This window comes from Zootoca vivipara, chromosome 6, assembly GCF_963506605.1.
Source record: "Zootoca vivipara chromosome 6, rZooViv1.1, whole genome shotgun sequence".
Lineage (NCBI taxonomy): Eukaryota > Metazoa > Chordata > Lepidosauria > Squamata > Lacertidae > Zootoca > Zootoca vivipara.
In genome coordinates, this window is record NC_083281.1 from 77,422,892 (window position 1) to 77,440,692 (window position 17,801).

The 17,801-nt window shown below is 47.8% G+C and overlaps 1 protein-coding gene across 4 annotated transcripts; it reads left to right on the plus strand.

Moving 5' to 3' along the window:
- Positions 1–6,548: 6,548 nt before the first annotated feature.
- SLC45A1 (solute carrier family 45 member 1) lies at positions 6,549–16,337 on the plus strand. Of its 4 annotated transcripts, none has more exons than XM_035119905.1 (8): positions 6,549–6,945; positions 8,298–8,390; positions 9,420–9,644; positions 11,075–11,814; positions 12,381–12,539; positions 14,129–14,324; positions 15,627–15,832; positions 16,034–16,337. In XM_035119905.1, the coding sequence occupies exons 1-8, from the start codon at positions 6,549–6,551 to the stop codon at positions 16,298–16,300; spliced, it is 2,283 nt and encodes a 760-aa protein (XP_034975796.1). In that variant the 3' UTR covers positions 16,301–16,337. The 4 variants fall into 4 exon arrangements, with proteins under 4 accessions (XP_034975796.1, XP_034975797.1, XP_034975798.1 ...); XM_035119906.1 differs by having other exon boundaries at positions 12,381–12,534; positions 14,148–14,324; XM_035119907.1 differs by lacking the exon at positions 8,298–8,390.
- Positions 16,338–17,801: the final 1,464 nt, after the last annotated feature.

Genomic DNA, 17,801 nt, shown 5'->3' on the forward strand with positions numbered 1-17,801 from the left:
TGCCCGGGATCTCCATTCCATGCTCAACTATAAATTTTCCTTCACATCACATCACATCACACACACACATACCACACCACACCCCACTTTTCTTCTTGGAACCAGTAGACCAGAAGGTGACCAGCAGATCTAAGTGGAAAGGACTTTGGGAGGGAAGCTAGTAAAAGCCAGCATGTTCCCCCTTGTGGAATTGGAAAGAACATGCATTTTTGTTGGCGAAGTCAAACTGCTGTGTTAGATGCAAATAAAGTGAAGTGACTTCCCCGGTGGCACAAGCCTTTGGCACCAGCTGGGCTATAGGTGATGCTGGAAGGAGGCGTATGAAAGGCACCATCCAACCGTCTTAGGGACTCCACTCTGGATTGGGGGGGGTAGGGTTTTCCCCTCAGCCTTTTCTTCTCCCAGAGATTTCCCACAAAGCAACAGAGGATTAGGATCAGAGTTTTCCTTCTCTTAGATGGGATACCTTCCCAGGTGGACGGCCCCCATCTGCTCCTCACTTCCCTCTGCAGCACACACAGAAACCAACTTCTTGACTATTGGGCTCGCTATTGGTCTTGTCCGCTCAATCCACCAGAGCTTGTTTTTGCATGGCAGGGGGAAGTCCCTAACTCACTGAGGGTTTGAGACCCATCGGCTACCCTCACCTGGTCTAGAGGGCCAGGTGAAGCCATTTCTGGAGCGTGGCTATTGTCACGTGCTGACAGCTTCTTGGAGCCACAGGTGAGTGCTGAGTGCAGGATGGGAAGCAAGGGTGGGCAAACTACACCGGAAGGAGCACAATGTGTCCCCCACCAGAGGTACTCCCCCTCTCCTAACACCCCATGCACCCCATCATTGGTGGCTTTGCACAGTGGGGGCAACTGTTTAAAAGCTGAGAAGAACAAAGCGCTATTTCCCAGTCATAGAATCATAGAGTTGTAGAGTCAATGACTTCCCTTCTTCTCTTTCCATGTCAATTTGCATATCATAAATCCCTGCATATTTTACATAACCTAAACCATTCAGTATTCCATTAATGCATCCATCAAAACTTGCTTGCACTGTTGAATTTATCTTAATGCTGCCAAGATTTTCCAAGCGCACACAGCCCCCCATATATTCAATAAACATTTTCCAATCTTCTTTAAACTTTAAACGTATGTTCTTCTTGTTCTCTTATTTAATATGTTTAATAGGTTTGCAAGCTGCGCATATTCCATCACTTTAAGTTGCCATTCTTCTTTAGTTGGGACCTCGCTCGTTTTCTATACAAGCTGCTTTTCTGATGTTGGTATCCGTCAGTCTCGGAAGACAATGGAAGAGTGTGCCTTCCGGGGCTGAAGTAAAATCGAGTTACAGCGACTGCTATGGCTGTAGAAACCAATAAGGGAGAGACATGTTTCATTGTAGCTGGGGCAGATGAAGGCATCCAGTTTTGCTGTTACAGATGCACCATGGCATCTTCTTCTCTCTAAGCTCCTCCCAGCAGTTATTCCTCTTCTGGTCACTTCTGAGGATACACGACCTGACTGTCTCCAGGCACTGCGAGATAATCTGCAAGGGGTTAATGTTGCCAGCCTTCATGTCACATTTGCTACCTACGTACTTAATCTGGATTACTTCGCTATCCTACTGAATTTGTTCTAGTTGTTCAATTGTTGATTTTGTCTTAATGGGGATGCAGCTATGCTATGCATTTTGATAGGAAGGGTTTTTTAAAATTCATTTGCGAGACCCTTTTTTTGGCATGGTTTACTAGGGCAAAGAAGCATATAAAGAAACATTCCATGTCACCTGGTATAACTTTTCAGGATGAGGCAGCCCCCATATGCATTGGGGGGGGCTGTATAATAGGAACACAGAAAGCTGCATTAAATTGAGTCAGACCATTTATTCATCTAGCTCAGGGGTCCCCAAACTAAGGCCTAGGGGCCGGATGCAGCCCAATCGCCTTCTAAATCCGGCCCACGGATGGTCCGGGAATCAGTACGTTTTTACATAAGTAGAATGTGTTCTTTTATTTAAAATGCATCTCTGGGTTATTTGTGGGGCTGCCTGCCTGGTGTTCTTACATGAGTAGAAGTGTCCTTTTATTTAAAATGCATCTCTGGGTTATTTGTGGGGCATAGGAATTCATTCATATATATTTTTCAAAATATAGTCCGGCCCCCCACAAGGTCTGAGGGACAGTGGACCGGCCCCCTGCTGAAAAAAGTTTGCTGACCCCTGATTCTAGCTCACTATTGCCAACACGGACTTGGCAGCAACTGCCCAGGATTTCAGGCAGAGGCCTCTCCTAGGCTTACCTGGAGACGCCAGAAGGTGGTTGAACTTGGGACCTTCGGATGATGCTCTGCCACTGGGCTACAGCTCTTCCTTATCATCATTCTGGACAGGGCTGGATTTAGGTTTGATGAGGCCCTAAGCTACTAAAGATAATGGGGCCCTTTATATGTCCTCTGTCAACAACAAATTGTCGCTGTTTTTTGTTACAGATAGGTAGCCGTGTTGGTCTGAGTCGAAGCAAAATAAAAAAAATCCTTCAGTAGCACCTTAAAGACCAACTAAGTTTTTATTTTGGTATGAGCTTTCGTGTGCATGCACACTTCTTCACACTTCTTCTGAAGAAGTGTGCATGCACACGAAAGCTCATACCAAAATAAAAACTTAGTTGGTCTTTAAGGTGCTACTGAAGGAATTTTTTTATTTTGCTGTTTTTTGTGTTGAATATATGCTATATGGTAAATTATGGACCTAATAGGTATCTAAAGCCATTTGCACATAACAAAATATGTATTTTATCAAAGTAATTGTTGAACTGAAACACAATTAAGATGAAGTATATTAATAGTGAAATAAAATTAAGAAGTATATTAATAGTGATATTTTAGGGAGCAGGCTAGCAGGCGGGGCCCATTTCTTACATCATAGGAGCCTACACAACACAAAACACTGTTGCTGTATGTAGGTTTTATTTTATTTGTTATTTATCTTATATTTTGGAAATGTACATCCAGGTTGTTGTTTTTTCCTTTAATTTTTTTGGGGGCCCCCAAGAGAGTGGGGCCCTAAGCTATAGCTTGTTTAGTTTATACGTAAATCTGGCACTGATTCTGGAGTTAACAGACACGAATCCAAACTTTCCTTTTCTTTTTAGAAAAAGGGTTATGTAGGGATACAATCCAGCGATTGCCTCCGTACCCAATTCTCAGCAAACAATTTCCGTGCTCCCCAAAGCATACCTGAATCTGGATCCTCCCTCAGGGGAGACTTTTCCGTGTGTGCGTGTGTGTGCGCGCCTCCCCTCCCGTCTTTCAACCAATCCATTTCCTGCCCTCCGCCTAGGGTACCCGCGCAGCAGCAGGATGCTGAATAGCATCCCTGGCTCCTGCCTCTTTAAGGCACGGGGTGGACGAGGTGGAGAGAAGGCGGATGCGCTTCTGCAGGGCTGGGGGAAAGGCAGGGCAGGAGACACAGTGACATCACCCAGCCTCCTCCCCAGCCAGAAACGCAGGATCCTAGTGCAGGGGGGCGGGAGTAGAGAGAGAGGGGGAGAGAAGACGGAGAGCGAGCCTGCCGCCGTCAATCCAAGGATCACCGGGAAAATTTCAGGCATTGTTGTAAATATTATTTTTAATTATTATTATTATTGGAAGGATGCTCCACCATCTATTCTAATACAGGTAAATCCATTCCCTACTGAATCACTGCAGCCTGCTTCCTAAGATCTTTGAGACCAGGCCCTCCTTGCTAAAGCAGATGGGGTGGGCTCCGCCTTACCTGCCTGTTGTAGCTCCAAGAGGGAGGGAGGGAGGGGGGGGTGCGTGTTTCAGTGATGGTGGTTAAGAGAGGGAAATGTGGTGGAATTTTTAGGTGTGCTGTGGACTTTTGCCTTCACAGAGAACTACCGTGACTGAGGGTTTTATTCCCGAGGTTAGAATAATCCACTAGAGCCTTAGCCTATGAGGGTGTCTAGACTACATATTTATACTCAGGGCTCTTTTCATGAATCATAAGCTTTTTTTTTTAAAAAAAAAAAAAGTTTCTACTCTTTTGGATCCAGAGAGAGAAGGAAAAAATGGATTTTCAGGTTTATTTCCCCCCTGTTAAGTTTCTAGTCATTTTGGTTGCAAATATATCAGTGGTGATGGATTTTCAGTTTTATTTTTGTTAAGTTTCTAGTCCCTTTGGTTGCAGAGGTATAAGGCAAAAAAAAAAAAAGAGAAATATGTGGGCTGTATTCTAGCTGGTTGCCCAGTAAATCTGCCCCTCTTTTCCAGTCTTCTAATCAATGAGTGAAAAGGCATTGGGATAACAAATTGATGAATATTAAGAATGCAATTATTATTATTGTTGTTGTTATTTAAGATGTTACCGTTAAGAATTTATTCAAGGTAATGTTTTGCAAAGAGGAGAGACTGAGCATAATACAATGATGAGTTTATGAGACTAGGACTGGGAAGACCCAGGTTCAAATTCCCACTCAGCCACTGGGTGACTTGGAGCCAGTAACTTATCTCTCAGACCAGGGGTTGGCAAGGTTTACCTCGTCTGGGCCGGTTCACTCCAGCGGAGATCCCTCCATGGGCTGGATCGTGTGTGTGTATGTGTGAGCACGTGCACCCGAGATTTCCAGCCTCTGCGTCCGCGTATACACGGTTTCCGGTGTCTGTGTCTGCGCAGACGCGATTTTCGTAAGCTGTGCATGCACAGATGCATACGCAATTTCCGGCGCTGCAGAAGTGAGTCCCCGTGCTGCGCTACGCTGGTTTAGCGTAGCACGCAGGGACTCACTGAGTGGGCAGCTCGGTTCAGGGGCAGCTCGTGGGCCGGTTAAATGACCCCTGTGGGCTGCTTGTGGCCCATGGGCCTTAGGTTGCCTACCCCTGTCTCAGACTGACCTACCTACCTCACAGGCATATGTTGTGGGCATAAAATGGAAGCTGCCTTGAGGTATTTGGGGGAAGGGCTTGATAAACAGGCGTCGTGTATTTTCTCATGCTTACCTAACGGCATGCGGTTGTATCTCTGTGAATTAATTGCATTCACACTTTTTGCACACAGCCCCGGAATTATTTGATGAAGTTATGTCATAAAACTATGGGGGAAGCATTGCAGAACAGTGAACAAAGTTTAATGATGTGTGGGCGAACTGGTAAAAAAGCCACCACCAATGCACGATCGTTGCTTCGTAGGTCACATCTGCACCATACACTTGAGTGCTTGGTTTCCCCTAAAGGATCCTGGGGGTTGCAGTTTCCTGCTCCCGACAGTTCCCAGAAGTCCTCGGCAGAAGCAATGGGCAGAATTCAACAGCACTCTGTCAGCGCAAGCATTTCCCCCTCTACTCCCCCTGCGTCCTGCTTTGGGGGAGTCTCCCGACCCCACAGAACTGAATTAGGGCAGGGATGTGTGTGTGTGGGGAGGACATACAGGCAAAGGAGAGCGGTAGATAGCTCCATTGCAGTGGAGCCGGGTTTCCCCAACTTGGGTCTCCAGCTCTTTTTGGACTACAACTCCTATCATCCCTAGCTAGCAGGACCTGTGGTCAGAGATGTATAGGATTTAACATCACAAAAGCAGTCAAATACAACATTTCCTGTTGGCCCAGAGTGGACACACAGGGGAATGTTGCTCCAGCCAGGAGGACTTCCTGTCACACCTGGACTGGAGCATCCTCCCCCTGCATGTGTGACCCTGACAGACCCCATAAAAGGGCTGGTCAGGCAGCCATCTTCCCCCTTTCGCCCTTCTCTCTTGACTCTCTTGATATGCTCTTTTGCTGTGTGCTGGCTCTCAGCCAGCAGCACATGGGCTCATTCCTCACAAGAGGATGAACCCACACCCTTCTCTGTAACTGCAACTAAAAGCTAAAGCCTGCCTTCAGGACCATACTATGAACTGAATGTACACAAACCTTATCATTACTTTCTAAAAGAAGACTGTTGTGCCATTATTGTTTTTTAAGAGGGAACAAAGGGAATTTACCAGGAACAATCCAATCTGGACAAGCCAGACTGGATTGCTTAACTCAAAAGGTTCTAAGGGATCTATCAACTAGCTTCCTGCTATGTACAAGGGAATGTCCTCTGCTACTAGCTCACTAGTGTGAGTGAGGAAGGATAATGCTAATCAATATATCCTCTCCTACTATCCTCAACATTCCCACAGGATGATGGGAACTGTAGTCCAAAATCATCTGGAGACAGAAGTCTGGGTAACTTTGCACTAGAGGAACTCATTGTGCTGGCTCAAAGCTAGCGCAGTTGTTTTGCTGAATGTGACCCAACGTGCTTTAAAAGTATGGTTTGGTTGCGACCGATGCCACGCTACAGAATACCCCCGGCCAAAACAAAACCAAAAAACCCTAACCCCACCCCCCTGTAGAGTTGGGATGGATCCCCAATTGTCATCTAGTCCAACCCTGTGCCTTGCAGGAAGGCAGATCTGTGCAGCTGAAACTACCACTCCGTATTACAAGCCTGTCTGGTTTAGGGCAGCTGATAAACGTTGCAAAGAATAAGTAAAGATAAAGCGCTGGCTTTTCTCTGCAGGCCAAATCCACGATGATTCCTCCCACCACAGCGAGCCCTTCCAGCGATGCCCTCTTCCCCACGTTATCGTCTCAGGAACTGTGGAGGTCCCAGATGGCAGGGTATTCTGGATCCGTCACCCGCCACATCAGCCACCGGGCCAACAACTTCAAGCGGCACCCGAAGAGGAGGAAACACATCCGGCCTTCGCCTCCCCCTCCGCCCAACACCCCTTGCCCCATCGACCGGGTCCACTTTGGTGAGATCCACCCGCAGAGGTCCTTCTGGGAACTGTTGTTCAATGGGTGCATTCTCTTCGGGATCGAGTTCAGCTACGCCATGGAGACTGCCTACGTGACGCCTGTCTTGCTCCAGATGGGCTTGCCGGATCAGCTGTACGGGATGGTCTGGTTCATCAGCCCAATACTGGGTGAGTTCTGGGGCCCCGATCCTTAGGAAGTGAGCTTCACTGCTCTGGGAACTGGTGGGACTTGGCAAAGCGAACTGTGGCTGGGTTGTGTCCAGCGCTAGTCCTACTCAGTGTTGTAGACCCACTGAAGTCAACAGGGGCAGCTAGCTCAGTGCCATTCATTCTGATGGGTCTGCTCTGAGCAGGGATTGGTTGCATGGACGTGCGAAGTTCCTAAGGGCAATCCCCTCCTGCTGGTCCCCAGTCACAGGCTGAAGTGGTACAGCCCAACACAGATTGGCCTTTATCTGAGACCTCTGTCTTACTCTCCCTGGTCAGAAAGTGCTGGATGATGCTCTTCTTTCCAACTCTTTTTCGGGGGGGGGGGGGGCAATATAATTTTTTATTGAAATTTCCAAACATTTTCAAAATAAACTCCATATCTAATAATTACATTGTTTCCTAAATCCCCACCTCCACAGTGTTTCCACTGAAACATTTTCAACTGTATTATATCTTTATCTATTACTAAAAGTTTCTCCATTTACTGTTATCTTAGCATTTGCCTTCCGCTGCTTTTATCTCGAATCCAGCTGATGATTTCATTTGACTATGGTGGTTTATTTATTTTTAAAAATCATTCCCAAAAGGCCTCCATTCTTCTGTGAAAAGTTTGTCGTTTTTATCTTTAAATTTTGCTGTCAGCTTTGCCATTTCTGCATCTGAAGGCAGCCCTGTTTAGGGAAGTTTTTAATATTTGATGAATGATTGTGTTTGTGTTTTAATCTTTTGTTGGAAGCCGCCCAGAGTGGCCAGATGGGTAGGGTATAAATAATAAATTGTTGTTGTTGTTGTTGTTGTTATGGCCATTCCTCCCGAGAGCCAGTGTGGTGTAGTGGTTAAGAGCATAGACTCATAATCTGGGGAACCGGGTTCGCGTCTCCGCTCTTCCACATGCAGCTGCTGGGTGACCTTGGGCTAGTCACACTTCTCTGAAGTCTCTCAGCCCATTTATCTCACAGAGTGTTTGTTGTGGGGGAGGAGGGGAAAGGAGACTGTTAGCTGCTTTGAGACTCCTTCGGGTAGTGATAAAGCGGAATATCAAATCCAAACTCTTCTTCTTCTTTTCATTTCTGTGCATATAATATTCTAGCTGCTGTTTTCACATACATAACTAGTTTAGTCATCTTCTTTGGAACTTCTGTCCCTATTATATCTTCAAGGAAAGGTTCTGGTCTTTTGGGAATAACCCATTTAAACATTTCTTCATTTCATTATATATCATTTCCCAAAAGCCTTTAGTGTTGTTGTTTTTTTAAACCATTTTCACCACATATGGAGGAATGACCCATCTCCCTTCTTCTCTCTTCCAGGTTTCCTGCTACAGCCCCTGCTGGGCGCCTGGAGCGACAGGTGCACCTCACCTTTTGGACGGAGGAGACCCTTCATCCTGGTCCTGGCAATTGGTAAATAGATGCTTTGTTTGACCTCTTCTCTTCTAATGCCTTCCAGACTTACAGTGCATCCGTGTTGTCCTTTTATTCCCCTCCTTGCCCCCCCTTCATTCTGGCACGATGTAATTCCCAGTCATTGCTTATCAGAATTTACTTGCACATAGTTGTAGATATGTTTCTGTTCTATGTCAAAACAAGTGGGAACTGCAGCAGAATGTTGGACTTCACTATTTCTTAGCAAAAACACTATCTGCACAGTCTTGAGTCTTAGGCCTAATGAGTACAGCAGCTCATGTCTAGCAGTCTTCCTCCATGAAAATCAGTTGCTGAGTCTGAAATTCCCTGCCTTCTTGGGGCTTTCACTAAGCAATCGGAGACTGTGTTGGCATGCAGCCAACCTCTCCTCCTCCCTTTTCATGCCTCTTCTGGTTCTTGGGAGACCAGCAGGGAGAGGGGCTTGTCACAGCAGGAGGGAGAGACACCTGTGCTTCTTCACCAACCTGATTCCACTCTGCCTCTTGGCATCCCTCCTCTCACTCACCTGCTTCAGCTTCCGATTCTGGCCTTCTCTCTGCCACAGACTCTCCCCGCTCACGAAGCCCTGTTAACTCTTCAGCTTACAACACTTCCTCTTCTCAGTCTTTTCCCTTGTCTCCCTCTGACCACCTACCCTTGTCCCACCACCAATCCCTGGGCTCTGAGCCTTCTTCCCTTGGGGGTTCCGCAGCTTGTTCCTCCCACCATTCCTCTGCTACCAACCAGTCCATGGCAATGGCTCTCATGTCATCTCCCAGTCTCCTCTTCTCCAGGCTAAACACAACCAACTCCCCCAACCGTTCTTCATAAAGCTTGGTTTCCAGACCCAAGGCAACATTTACAACTGTTGTTCTATCCGCCACTGGCATGTGACGCCTGGAAAGTTGCCCAGAAGGGAACGCAACCAATGTGTGGCTCATGAAAAAGTACCAACTTGAACCCGAGCCTTCTTTGCTGTTTTCTGGCTGCCTTGATTTGGTTCCTCCTCCTCTTCCTCCTCCTCAGGGGCATTGATGGGCCTTTCGCTGATGCTGAACGGCAGGGATATGGGCACGGCCTTGACCGACACTGTGAGTGACCACAAGTGGGGAATTGCGTTCACCATCTGCGGAGTCATTTTGATGGACTTCTGTGCCGACTCTGCAGACAACCCCAGCCATGCCTACATGATGGACGTGTGCAGCCCGTCGGATCAGGACCGAGGACTCAACATGCACGCGCTGCTAGCTGGTGAGGTTTTTGGCATATCGGCAATGGCAGTGCTGGGCGTTGGCTTATTTTCAGCATTTAGACCTGGCCCTCTAGCTGAAAAGATGCCCAGATTGGCTGCTGAGATGGTTCTGCCCCTCGGGTTTACAAACCGAAATGTCACAGCAAGCAAGGAAAAAGGGAACAGCAGGGAGGGAGGAGGAAAAAGTAAAGTGGAGGGCAAGTTCTTAAACGTAGTTGGTGATTTTAGAGTGCTCTGAGACATAACACATATTATTTTGCTGTAAAGTGTGAGACAGTATAGCGTATGGGAGATCTGGGTTCAAATCCACACTTCGCTTGGTACCCTTGGGTCTGCTATTATCTCTGAGCTGAGCCTACCTCACAGGCTGGTTGGGTGTGTGCAGAACCATGTATGCTGCCTTGAGCTTAACTAAATTCAAGTCATTTAAATAATCCTAATAGCCAGTGCTTACCCCCCCCCCCAAACAAATGCTTAGTGGTACTCTCATTTTCCTACTCATATTGAAATACTGCTCCACAATCAGAACAAACTTAGATCCACAAAATCTTTAGGGGTATGCTTACCCCCCAGGAAAAAAGCACTCCTTACAGCAACATTGAAAGATAAGTCTGGATTATTATGCATTACCGGTATCAGATGGACAGATAAAGCTAAGAGGAAGAAAATGTGGGTGTAAGGACATTTAGGCATTTTCATGGCAGAGGTGAGACCTGACCTGGGCAATTTTATGATTCATCATAGCTCAGCCTCTTAAGTCTCTGGGCATTTATGTATAATGTTTATACCCACCTCTCTTCCAAGGATCTAAAGGTGGTGTCCATGGTTCTCCCCCACCCATATTATCCTGATAACAACCCTGTGAAGTGGTAGTTACAGGTAGGTAGCCGTGTTGGTCTGACGTAGTCAAAACAAAATAATAATTAAAAAAATTCCTTCCAGTAGCACCTTAGAGATCAACTAAGTTTGTCATAGGTATGAGCTTTCGTGTGCATTTACACTTCTGTTTCAGTGTATCTGAAGAAGTGTGCATGCACACAAAAGCTCATACCTATGACAAACTTAGTTGGTCTCTAAGGTGCTACTGGAAGGAATTTTTATTATTATCCTGTGAAGTGGGTTAGGCTAAGAGACTGCATGGCCCAGTCTCCGGGTCCTGGTCCGACACACTAACCACTAAACCAAGCAGGCTCTCCGAATGCATCTCCAGATAGGGCTGTGAGAGAACTCTAGAATCATGGAATGGTAGCCTTGGAAGTGACCCAACAGGTCATCTAGTCCAACCCGCTGTTTGAAAGCCTGGAGAGCTGCTGCCTGATAGTGTAGGCAATACTGAGCTAAATTGACCAATGACATGAACTGTTATAAGGCAGCTTCGTAAGTGCCTGCGAGAGGCGATTTCAACTCTGTTCCCCTCTCCTCTTGGCAGGTCTCGGAGGTGGCTTTGGCTACGTTGTGGGAGGAATCAACTGGGACAGGACTGGCTTCGGCAGGGCGGCAGGGGGCCAGCTCCGGGTCATTTACATTTTTACCTCAATCACGCTGACGCTAGCGACTGCCTTGACTCTAGTCAGCATTCCCGAAAGGCCCTTGCAGTCTTTCAGCAAGCTGAAGAAGGTGATGAAGAGCCCCAACTTCCCTCTTCCTCCTTCGCCGCCCCTTCTCTTCGAGGACTGCGGGAACGAAAACCTCACGGCCCAGAACCCCGTCCGTTTGTATGCCAGTTTCACGAGCCCCATTTCCCCGCTCAGCCCGCTCACGCCCAAGTACGGCAGCCTCATCAGCCGGGACAACTCCTTGACGGGGCTGAGCGAGTTCGCCTCATCTTTCGGGACCTCGAATATTGACAGCGTGCTCATCGACTGCTTCACGGCAGGGCACGATGGCTACTTGAGCATCCCGGCTAGCTTGCCCCGGCAGGGCATGAGTGTCAGCCTCCCTAGGGCCCCCGAAGGATTCCACTGCCACGAAAGTGCCGCCTTCGAAGCAGGAGAGAATGTCGGGGTGCTTGGGCCAGAGGGAGACGGCCTGAGGGTGGGTTCCCTGGACGCGATAAAACCACGGTCGTCGGGAATCCTGAAAAGACCGCAGACTTTAGCCATCCCGGATATTATCACAGGGAATCTCCCCGAGAGCAGTAGGAGAAGGAACGTAACCTTCAGCCAACAGGTGAGTGGTGGAAATGATTATTTAGTAGTCAAGTTCAGCAAAAGGCCCCTGCAACTTGAATTAGAAGTTTCCTTCTTGCTGATTCTGTCTATAATGCTTTCCAGTTTGGTTCAGCTGCTTAATCAACCTCCTCTCTTATCCTTAGTAGGTTAAATCCTGCCCCAGCTTCAGTGGCTGATTTCCTCCCATTATTCTTGTTCTCAAGAGGGGAACCTGCAATGAAATGTTTTGTCCTTGTGGGGTACAGGAACTTACTTAGTTATGGGGTAGTAAAGGAGCAATTCATCAGTTAACGCTGGGCTGAACAGCACAGAAAGCCATTGAAAGCCAAAGGTGGATGGAGGAAGTTTCTAATTAAGGGTACAGTATCACTGAATACCTCAACAGCACTTTCCACGCAGACACGCTGGGGGCACAAGTGCATTTTACTGGGGGAAACAGCACTGTAAATCAAGTCTGGAAAAAAGATCTTACTCCGGAGACTTTTTGCTCTTCCTGCTCAGCTCCCGTTCCATGTTATTTGTACGTTTTTGAATGCCGATCAGGGAATCCTCTTTGTGGTGCAGGTAGCAAACATTTTGCTGAACGGGGTCAAGTACGAGAGTGAATTGAACGGATCGAGCGAACTGTCTGAGCAGCCACTTTCAATGAAGCTCCTTTGCTCAACCATCTGCCGGATGCCCAAACCCTTGCGCAACCTCTGCATCAACCACTTCCTAGGTAAACCTGTGAGTTGATCCTGCTTTGGCTATATTTGCACATTTGTGGTCCCAAGACTTCACAATGCCTCCAAAGCAGTAGTTTTGCAGGGCCACTTGCTGGTCTTCAACGTTTGCCCAAGATGAGGCCCCGATTTTGGCTGACTTCTGCCAAACAGAGCTACTGGATAAAATGTGTCTGTCTCTGTGTGTTTTTAAACTTATTAACCGTAGTGGACAAAGTACATTTTCTGGGCACCTGAAACTGCCAGCACAGGGATGGGAGGCTCTGTCCATTTTGATTCTCCCAGTTCCTTCTATTTTTCCAATCTTAAATTCAGTTCTCCAAATTTTGCAGCTATTTGCATTTAAATAACGGTTTTTAAAAATGGACACATCTTTAAATGCACACTTTCCCATAGTATTTGCATGTCTGTATACATTGTTGTGAGAACTGCAATGCACAATGTGGATAAGTACGAATTTTGAAGGATAGTTGTGTTTGGCTCGCATATTATTTAAGAAAGTGAAAATATGGCAGATTCATCTTCAAATTTGTACTGAGCTGAGTTTCTCCTTCATCCTTTTGTTGATTTTTATTTGCATCCCATTCAAATTATTATTCGCCACTTTCACAGTTATTTGTTGGATGCGTGGCACTGGCTGTTTTAGTTTAAGCATGCTGTCTTGATTGTTCTGGAAAAGCCACTTCCCGGACAGCGTGGAAGAGAGAGGAACACACAAAAGAGCCGAGGGTTGAAAGAATCTACAGCCTTTTTGGCCTTGCAATTTCGAACTAGTGGGGAAAACCTTAGGGATGCAACCTGGTACCTAATTCATAAAAGGTAAAGGTACCCCTGACAGTTAAGTCCAGTCGCGAACGACTCTGGAGTTGTGGCACCCATCTCGCTCTATAGGCCGAGGGAGCCGGCGTTTGTCCACAGACAGCAGGGCTGGCTCTAAGGCAAGGCTGGGTGGTGCAGGGCGCCATGGGGGCCCTGCGTGCTGCACCCACCAGACAGCCGTGGTGGTAAACGGGGTGGGGCGGGGGCGCCGGAGCGATCTTCGCACCACAGCGCCCAATATGCTTAAGACGGCCCTGCCAGACAGCTTCCAGGTCATTTGGCCAACATGACTAAGCCGCTTCTGGTGAACCAGAGCAGCGCACGGAAACGCCGTTTACCTTCTCCCACCAGAGCGGTACCTATTTATCTACTTGCACTTTGACGTGCTTTCGAACTGCTAGGTTGGCAGGAGCTGGGACCGAGCAACGGGAGCTCATGCCGTCACGGTGATTCGAACCGCCGACCTTCTGATCGGCAAGCCCTACTATTATCAATCAGCAAATGTCAACAACAGTGCCAGCATTGTGGAATGGGTGAGACTGCAAGTTAAACGGTAGTGGTGCCATCAGAGAAACTTCAGGGCAGATGTCAAGAGCCCCATGCAAACGGGCTGGCTTTCTGCAAGTGTTACTCGATCAATTTCATTTTTCTTTATACAAATCACTGCTTCTCTATATAGCCCCGGGGTTTCCACGTCCTTGGAACCACGCTGCCTTGCATAACCGCCGCTTGGTTTTCTCGCCTTCCAAACCATGCTGCCTCCCTCACTGTCTTCCGATTCCTCCCCCAGGCTGGCTCTCCTTCGAAGGGATGCTCTTGTTCTATACCGACTTCATGGGAGAGGTGGTCTTCCAAGGGGACCCCAAAGCCCCTCACGATTCTGCAGAGTATCAGAAGTACAACGCCGGAGTCACCATGGGCTGCTGGGGCATGTGTATCTATGCGTTCAGCGCCGCCTTCTATTCAGGTACAAAACCTGCTCCGGCCTTCGCCATGGAGCATTTTTTTTGCAGGGCACATGCAGTCTGGTTTTGAACATTGCCACGGCTTTGCATAACGTCTGTGCACATTCATGAATGTGAATGTATAAACACATGGGGCTCATGCTCCTACTCAAGTTTGCCCTTCAAGGCACCTACCCACCCACCCCTGAACCCCCTGCCCACAGCCCCAATCCCTTTACTCCTCGCCAAAGACAGTACGAGAAGCCAAGTTACAGGGAACCAGGCAGAGGGCCTTCTTGGTAGTGGCACCCACCCTGTGGAATGCCCTCCCACCAGAGGTCAAAGAGAACAACAATTACCAGACCTTTAGAAGGCATCTTAAGGCAGCCCTGTTTAGGGAAGCTTTTAATGTTTGATGGATTTCTGTATTTTAATATTTTGTTGGAAGCCGCCCAGGGTGGCTGGGGGAACCCAGCCAGATGGGCGGGGTATAAATAATAAATTATTATTATTATTATTATTATTATTATTATTATTATATTATTATTATTATTATTACTCCAATGAACCTAGAATGAATGATGGCACCAGGCGTGCCTTCCTGGGGAGAGCATTCTGCAAGCACCCCCCTTTCTTCTTGCCAAACCTTTGCAGCTTGCCCAATGCCCATGCCACTCTGCCACCCCCCTCCCTCTGCCCTGCTGCTGCTGCAAGCCCAGGTTCGCCACTCTCCACTTCTGTCAATAGGCAGGGAGTTCCAAAGGGTGGGTGCTGCCACACCAAAACAATGATTTCTTATACACGATGGCAGGGCTGGGGGAACTGTGCCCCCCGGATGTTGCTGGGCTCCAGCTCCCATCATCCCATGTTTGAAAGCAACATCTGGATCCCTCACTGCAGTCCAACACGCATGTAAATAGTAGCAGTTTTGAATCATAGGATTGTAGAGTTGGAAGGGACCAAAAGGGTCACCGAGGCCAACCCTCTGCAATGGAGGAATCTCAACTAAATCATATATGACAGATAAGCATCCAACCTCTGTCTTGAGAGCACCAGAGAGTAGGGGCCAAAACAGATGAATGTTCAAAGGAGAGGCGACATTGGATATCGCTGGACAACTCCCGCCATTACTCTACATTAGTATTAATGGCTGGGGGTGATGGAAGTTGGAGTCTCACAACTTCTAGAGGGTCTCCCATCTTCCCCCCACCCCAAGCGTTGCCATCTAGCTGGGAGGTGATGCCGCAATTGGAGTTGCCCCTTGGGCACAGCAAAACGCGCCGGATCTGCTCGAGAGAATAGCCAACGTCCTTTTTATTCCACAGCCTCCCTGGAAAAACTGGAGGAATATTTCAGCATCCGCACGCTGTATTTTATAGCCTACCTCGCCTTCGGGCTTGGCACAGGACTGGCGACGCTGTCGCGGAACGTCTACGTCATTTTATCGCTGTGCGTAACTTACGGCATTTTGTTTTCGACACTCTGCACGCTTCCATACTCGCTGCTGTGCGACTACTACCAGAGTAAAAAGGTGAGCCTCGGGTTTGGCAGCTCCCAATGTATCGCAGTGGGGGGTGGGGCGGTTGTTTCCATTTCACGGGTATCAAAACCTGCAGCCCTCCTAAATGGTTGGCCTCCCTGCGCTCCGTCCCACCACTCCCAAGGGGTGCCAGCCGCCTCTGCAGAGAAACCGTTTTCCAACCAGAGGCCTTTTCCCCTGTCCCCTGAACAGTTCGCAGGATCGAATGAAGACGGCACCAAAAGAGGCATGGGGGTGGACATCTCCCTCCTGAGCTGCCAGTATTTCCTGGCTCAGATCCTCGTCTCCATAGTGATGGGGCCTTTGACAGCTGCCGTGGGCAGCGCCAATGGGGTGATGTACTTTTCCAGCGTGGTCTCCTTTGTCGGCTGCCTGTATTCGTCCCTCTGCGTCATTTACGAGATCTCGCCGGGCGAGGAAATGGCCGAGGAGCAACAACCGCTGATTCTGAGCGCATGAAGCTGGTGCGGGTGCCGCGGTGCTGTGTGAGAGACAGTGGAGGGGGGGACCACGGAGCTGTGCCCTTAATAAACAAAAAACACACACAAACCACACATGACTCCTTTTGATGTCTTTGAGTGAAGGAGAGGAGTGGCAACCTCAGCAATGCAATCCTGCTCATGTCTATTTAGAAGCAACTCCCACTGAGTTGAGTGGGGCTCATTTCCAAGTAAATACAGTCTAGGGTTGAAGCCCAAGGATGCTCCCATGTTGTCAATGCTCTGTGAGAGGGAATCAAGCATGGACCACAACTTGAGGTTTGGGCTATTAGAGAGGATTCAAGTACTTGACAAATCCACTGAAGTAAAGGGAGCTTTTTTTGTAGGTTGGAAAGTGTGGCAGGATATTCCATTGGAAAGTGTGGGGTGAAGAAATTATGAACGAAAAGGGAGCAGCTCCCTCCAAGCATCTTTCCTATTCTGTATTCAACTGTAGAGTCGGAAGGGACTCCGAGGGTCATCCAGTCCAACCCCCAGCAATGCACAAATCCTGCCCACGGCCATCCCTAGGTGGGCTTGAACCACCAACTTTCTGCTTAACAGCCAGGCACACTGACCCATTATGCTACCTGAGATTTGTGCTCATGATTATACCTGAGCAAACCTGCTCTCAATACCATTTGCACGTGCAAACATTTTAGGACGGGTATACTGCTTCATTTCCAATCTGGGCATTTCCTTTCACTTCCTGCTGAAATCCTGGGACTCTTCATACCACAAATGTCCCAGGCGGTGTGGCTGTCCTGATTTTGTTGCGCTAAGGCAATAAAGTGGCAACACCGGGCACATTCAGACATGGGTTGTGTTGTCTTGCTTTTCACAGTTGTAATGCTAGTGCCTCTGTCCTGTGTTCTGATGTTCCTTTTCCACTGCAAGGACCCGTTGTGTTATGGAAATGTGGCTTTTTGGTCAACATACCAGCTTGCCACCAGCTAAATTTCGTTCACAACAATGGGTGCGGTCGGACACAATGATGAATGTCGTTGGACAAAGTTGCCACTACTCCACCTTTTCCGCACATGCATGCTTCTGTTCTCACATGTAAACAGGGAAAACTGAATGCAGGCAGGGCCAGATTTAGGTTTGGTGAGGCCCTAAGCTACTGAAGGTAATAGGGCCATTTATATGTCCAGCTGTCCTTTGTCAACAACAAATTGTCACTGTTTTTTGTGTGTGTTGAATATATGCTATATGCTAATATATGGACCTAAGAGGTATCTAAAGCCATTTTGGCATGCAACCAGTCCATGCAGAATGTAGGCACCCTATATATAGAAATGAGCAAACCAGGGATATTTTAGGGAGCAGGCTAGCAGACGGGGCCCATTACTTACATCATAGGAGCCTACACAACACAAAACACTGTTGCTGTATGTAAGTTTTATTTTATTTGTTTTTTATCTTATATTTTGGAAATGTACATCCAGGTTTTTTCCCCTTTAATTCTTTTGGGGCCCCCA

What these genes read in the sequence shown, in the direction of transcription:
- SLC45A1 (XM_035119905.1), top strand. Translation starts at nt 6,549, where the DNA reads ATGATTCCTCCCACCACAGCGAGCCCTTCCAGCGATGCCCTCTTCCCC. An exon ending in ACGTAACCTTCAGCCAACAG is followed by an intron (nt 11,815 to 12,380) that starts GTGAGTGGTGGA and finishes TTTGTGGTGCAG; the next exon opens with GTAGCAAACATTTTGCTGAA. An exon ending in CAGCGCCGCCTTCTATTCAG is followed by an intron (nt 14,325 to 15,626) that starts GTACAAAACCTG and finishes TTTATTCCACAG; the next exon opens with CCTCCCTGGAAAAACTGGAG.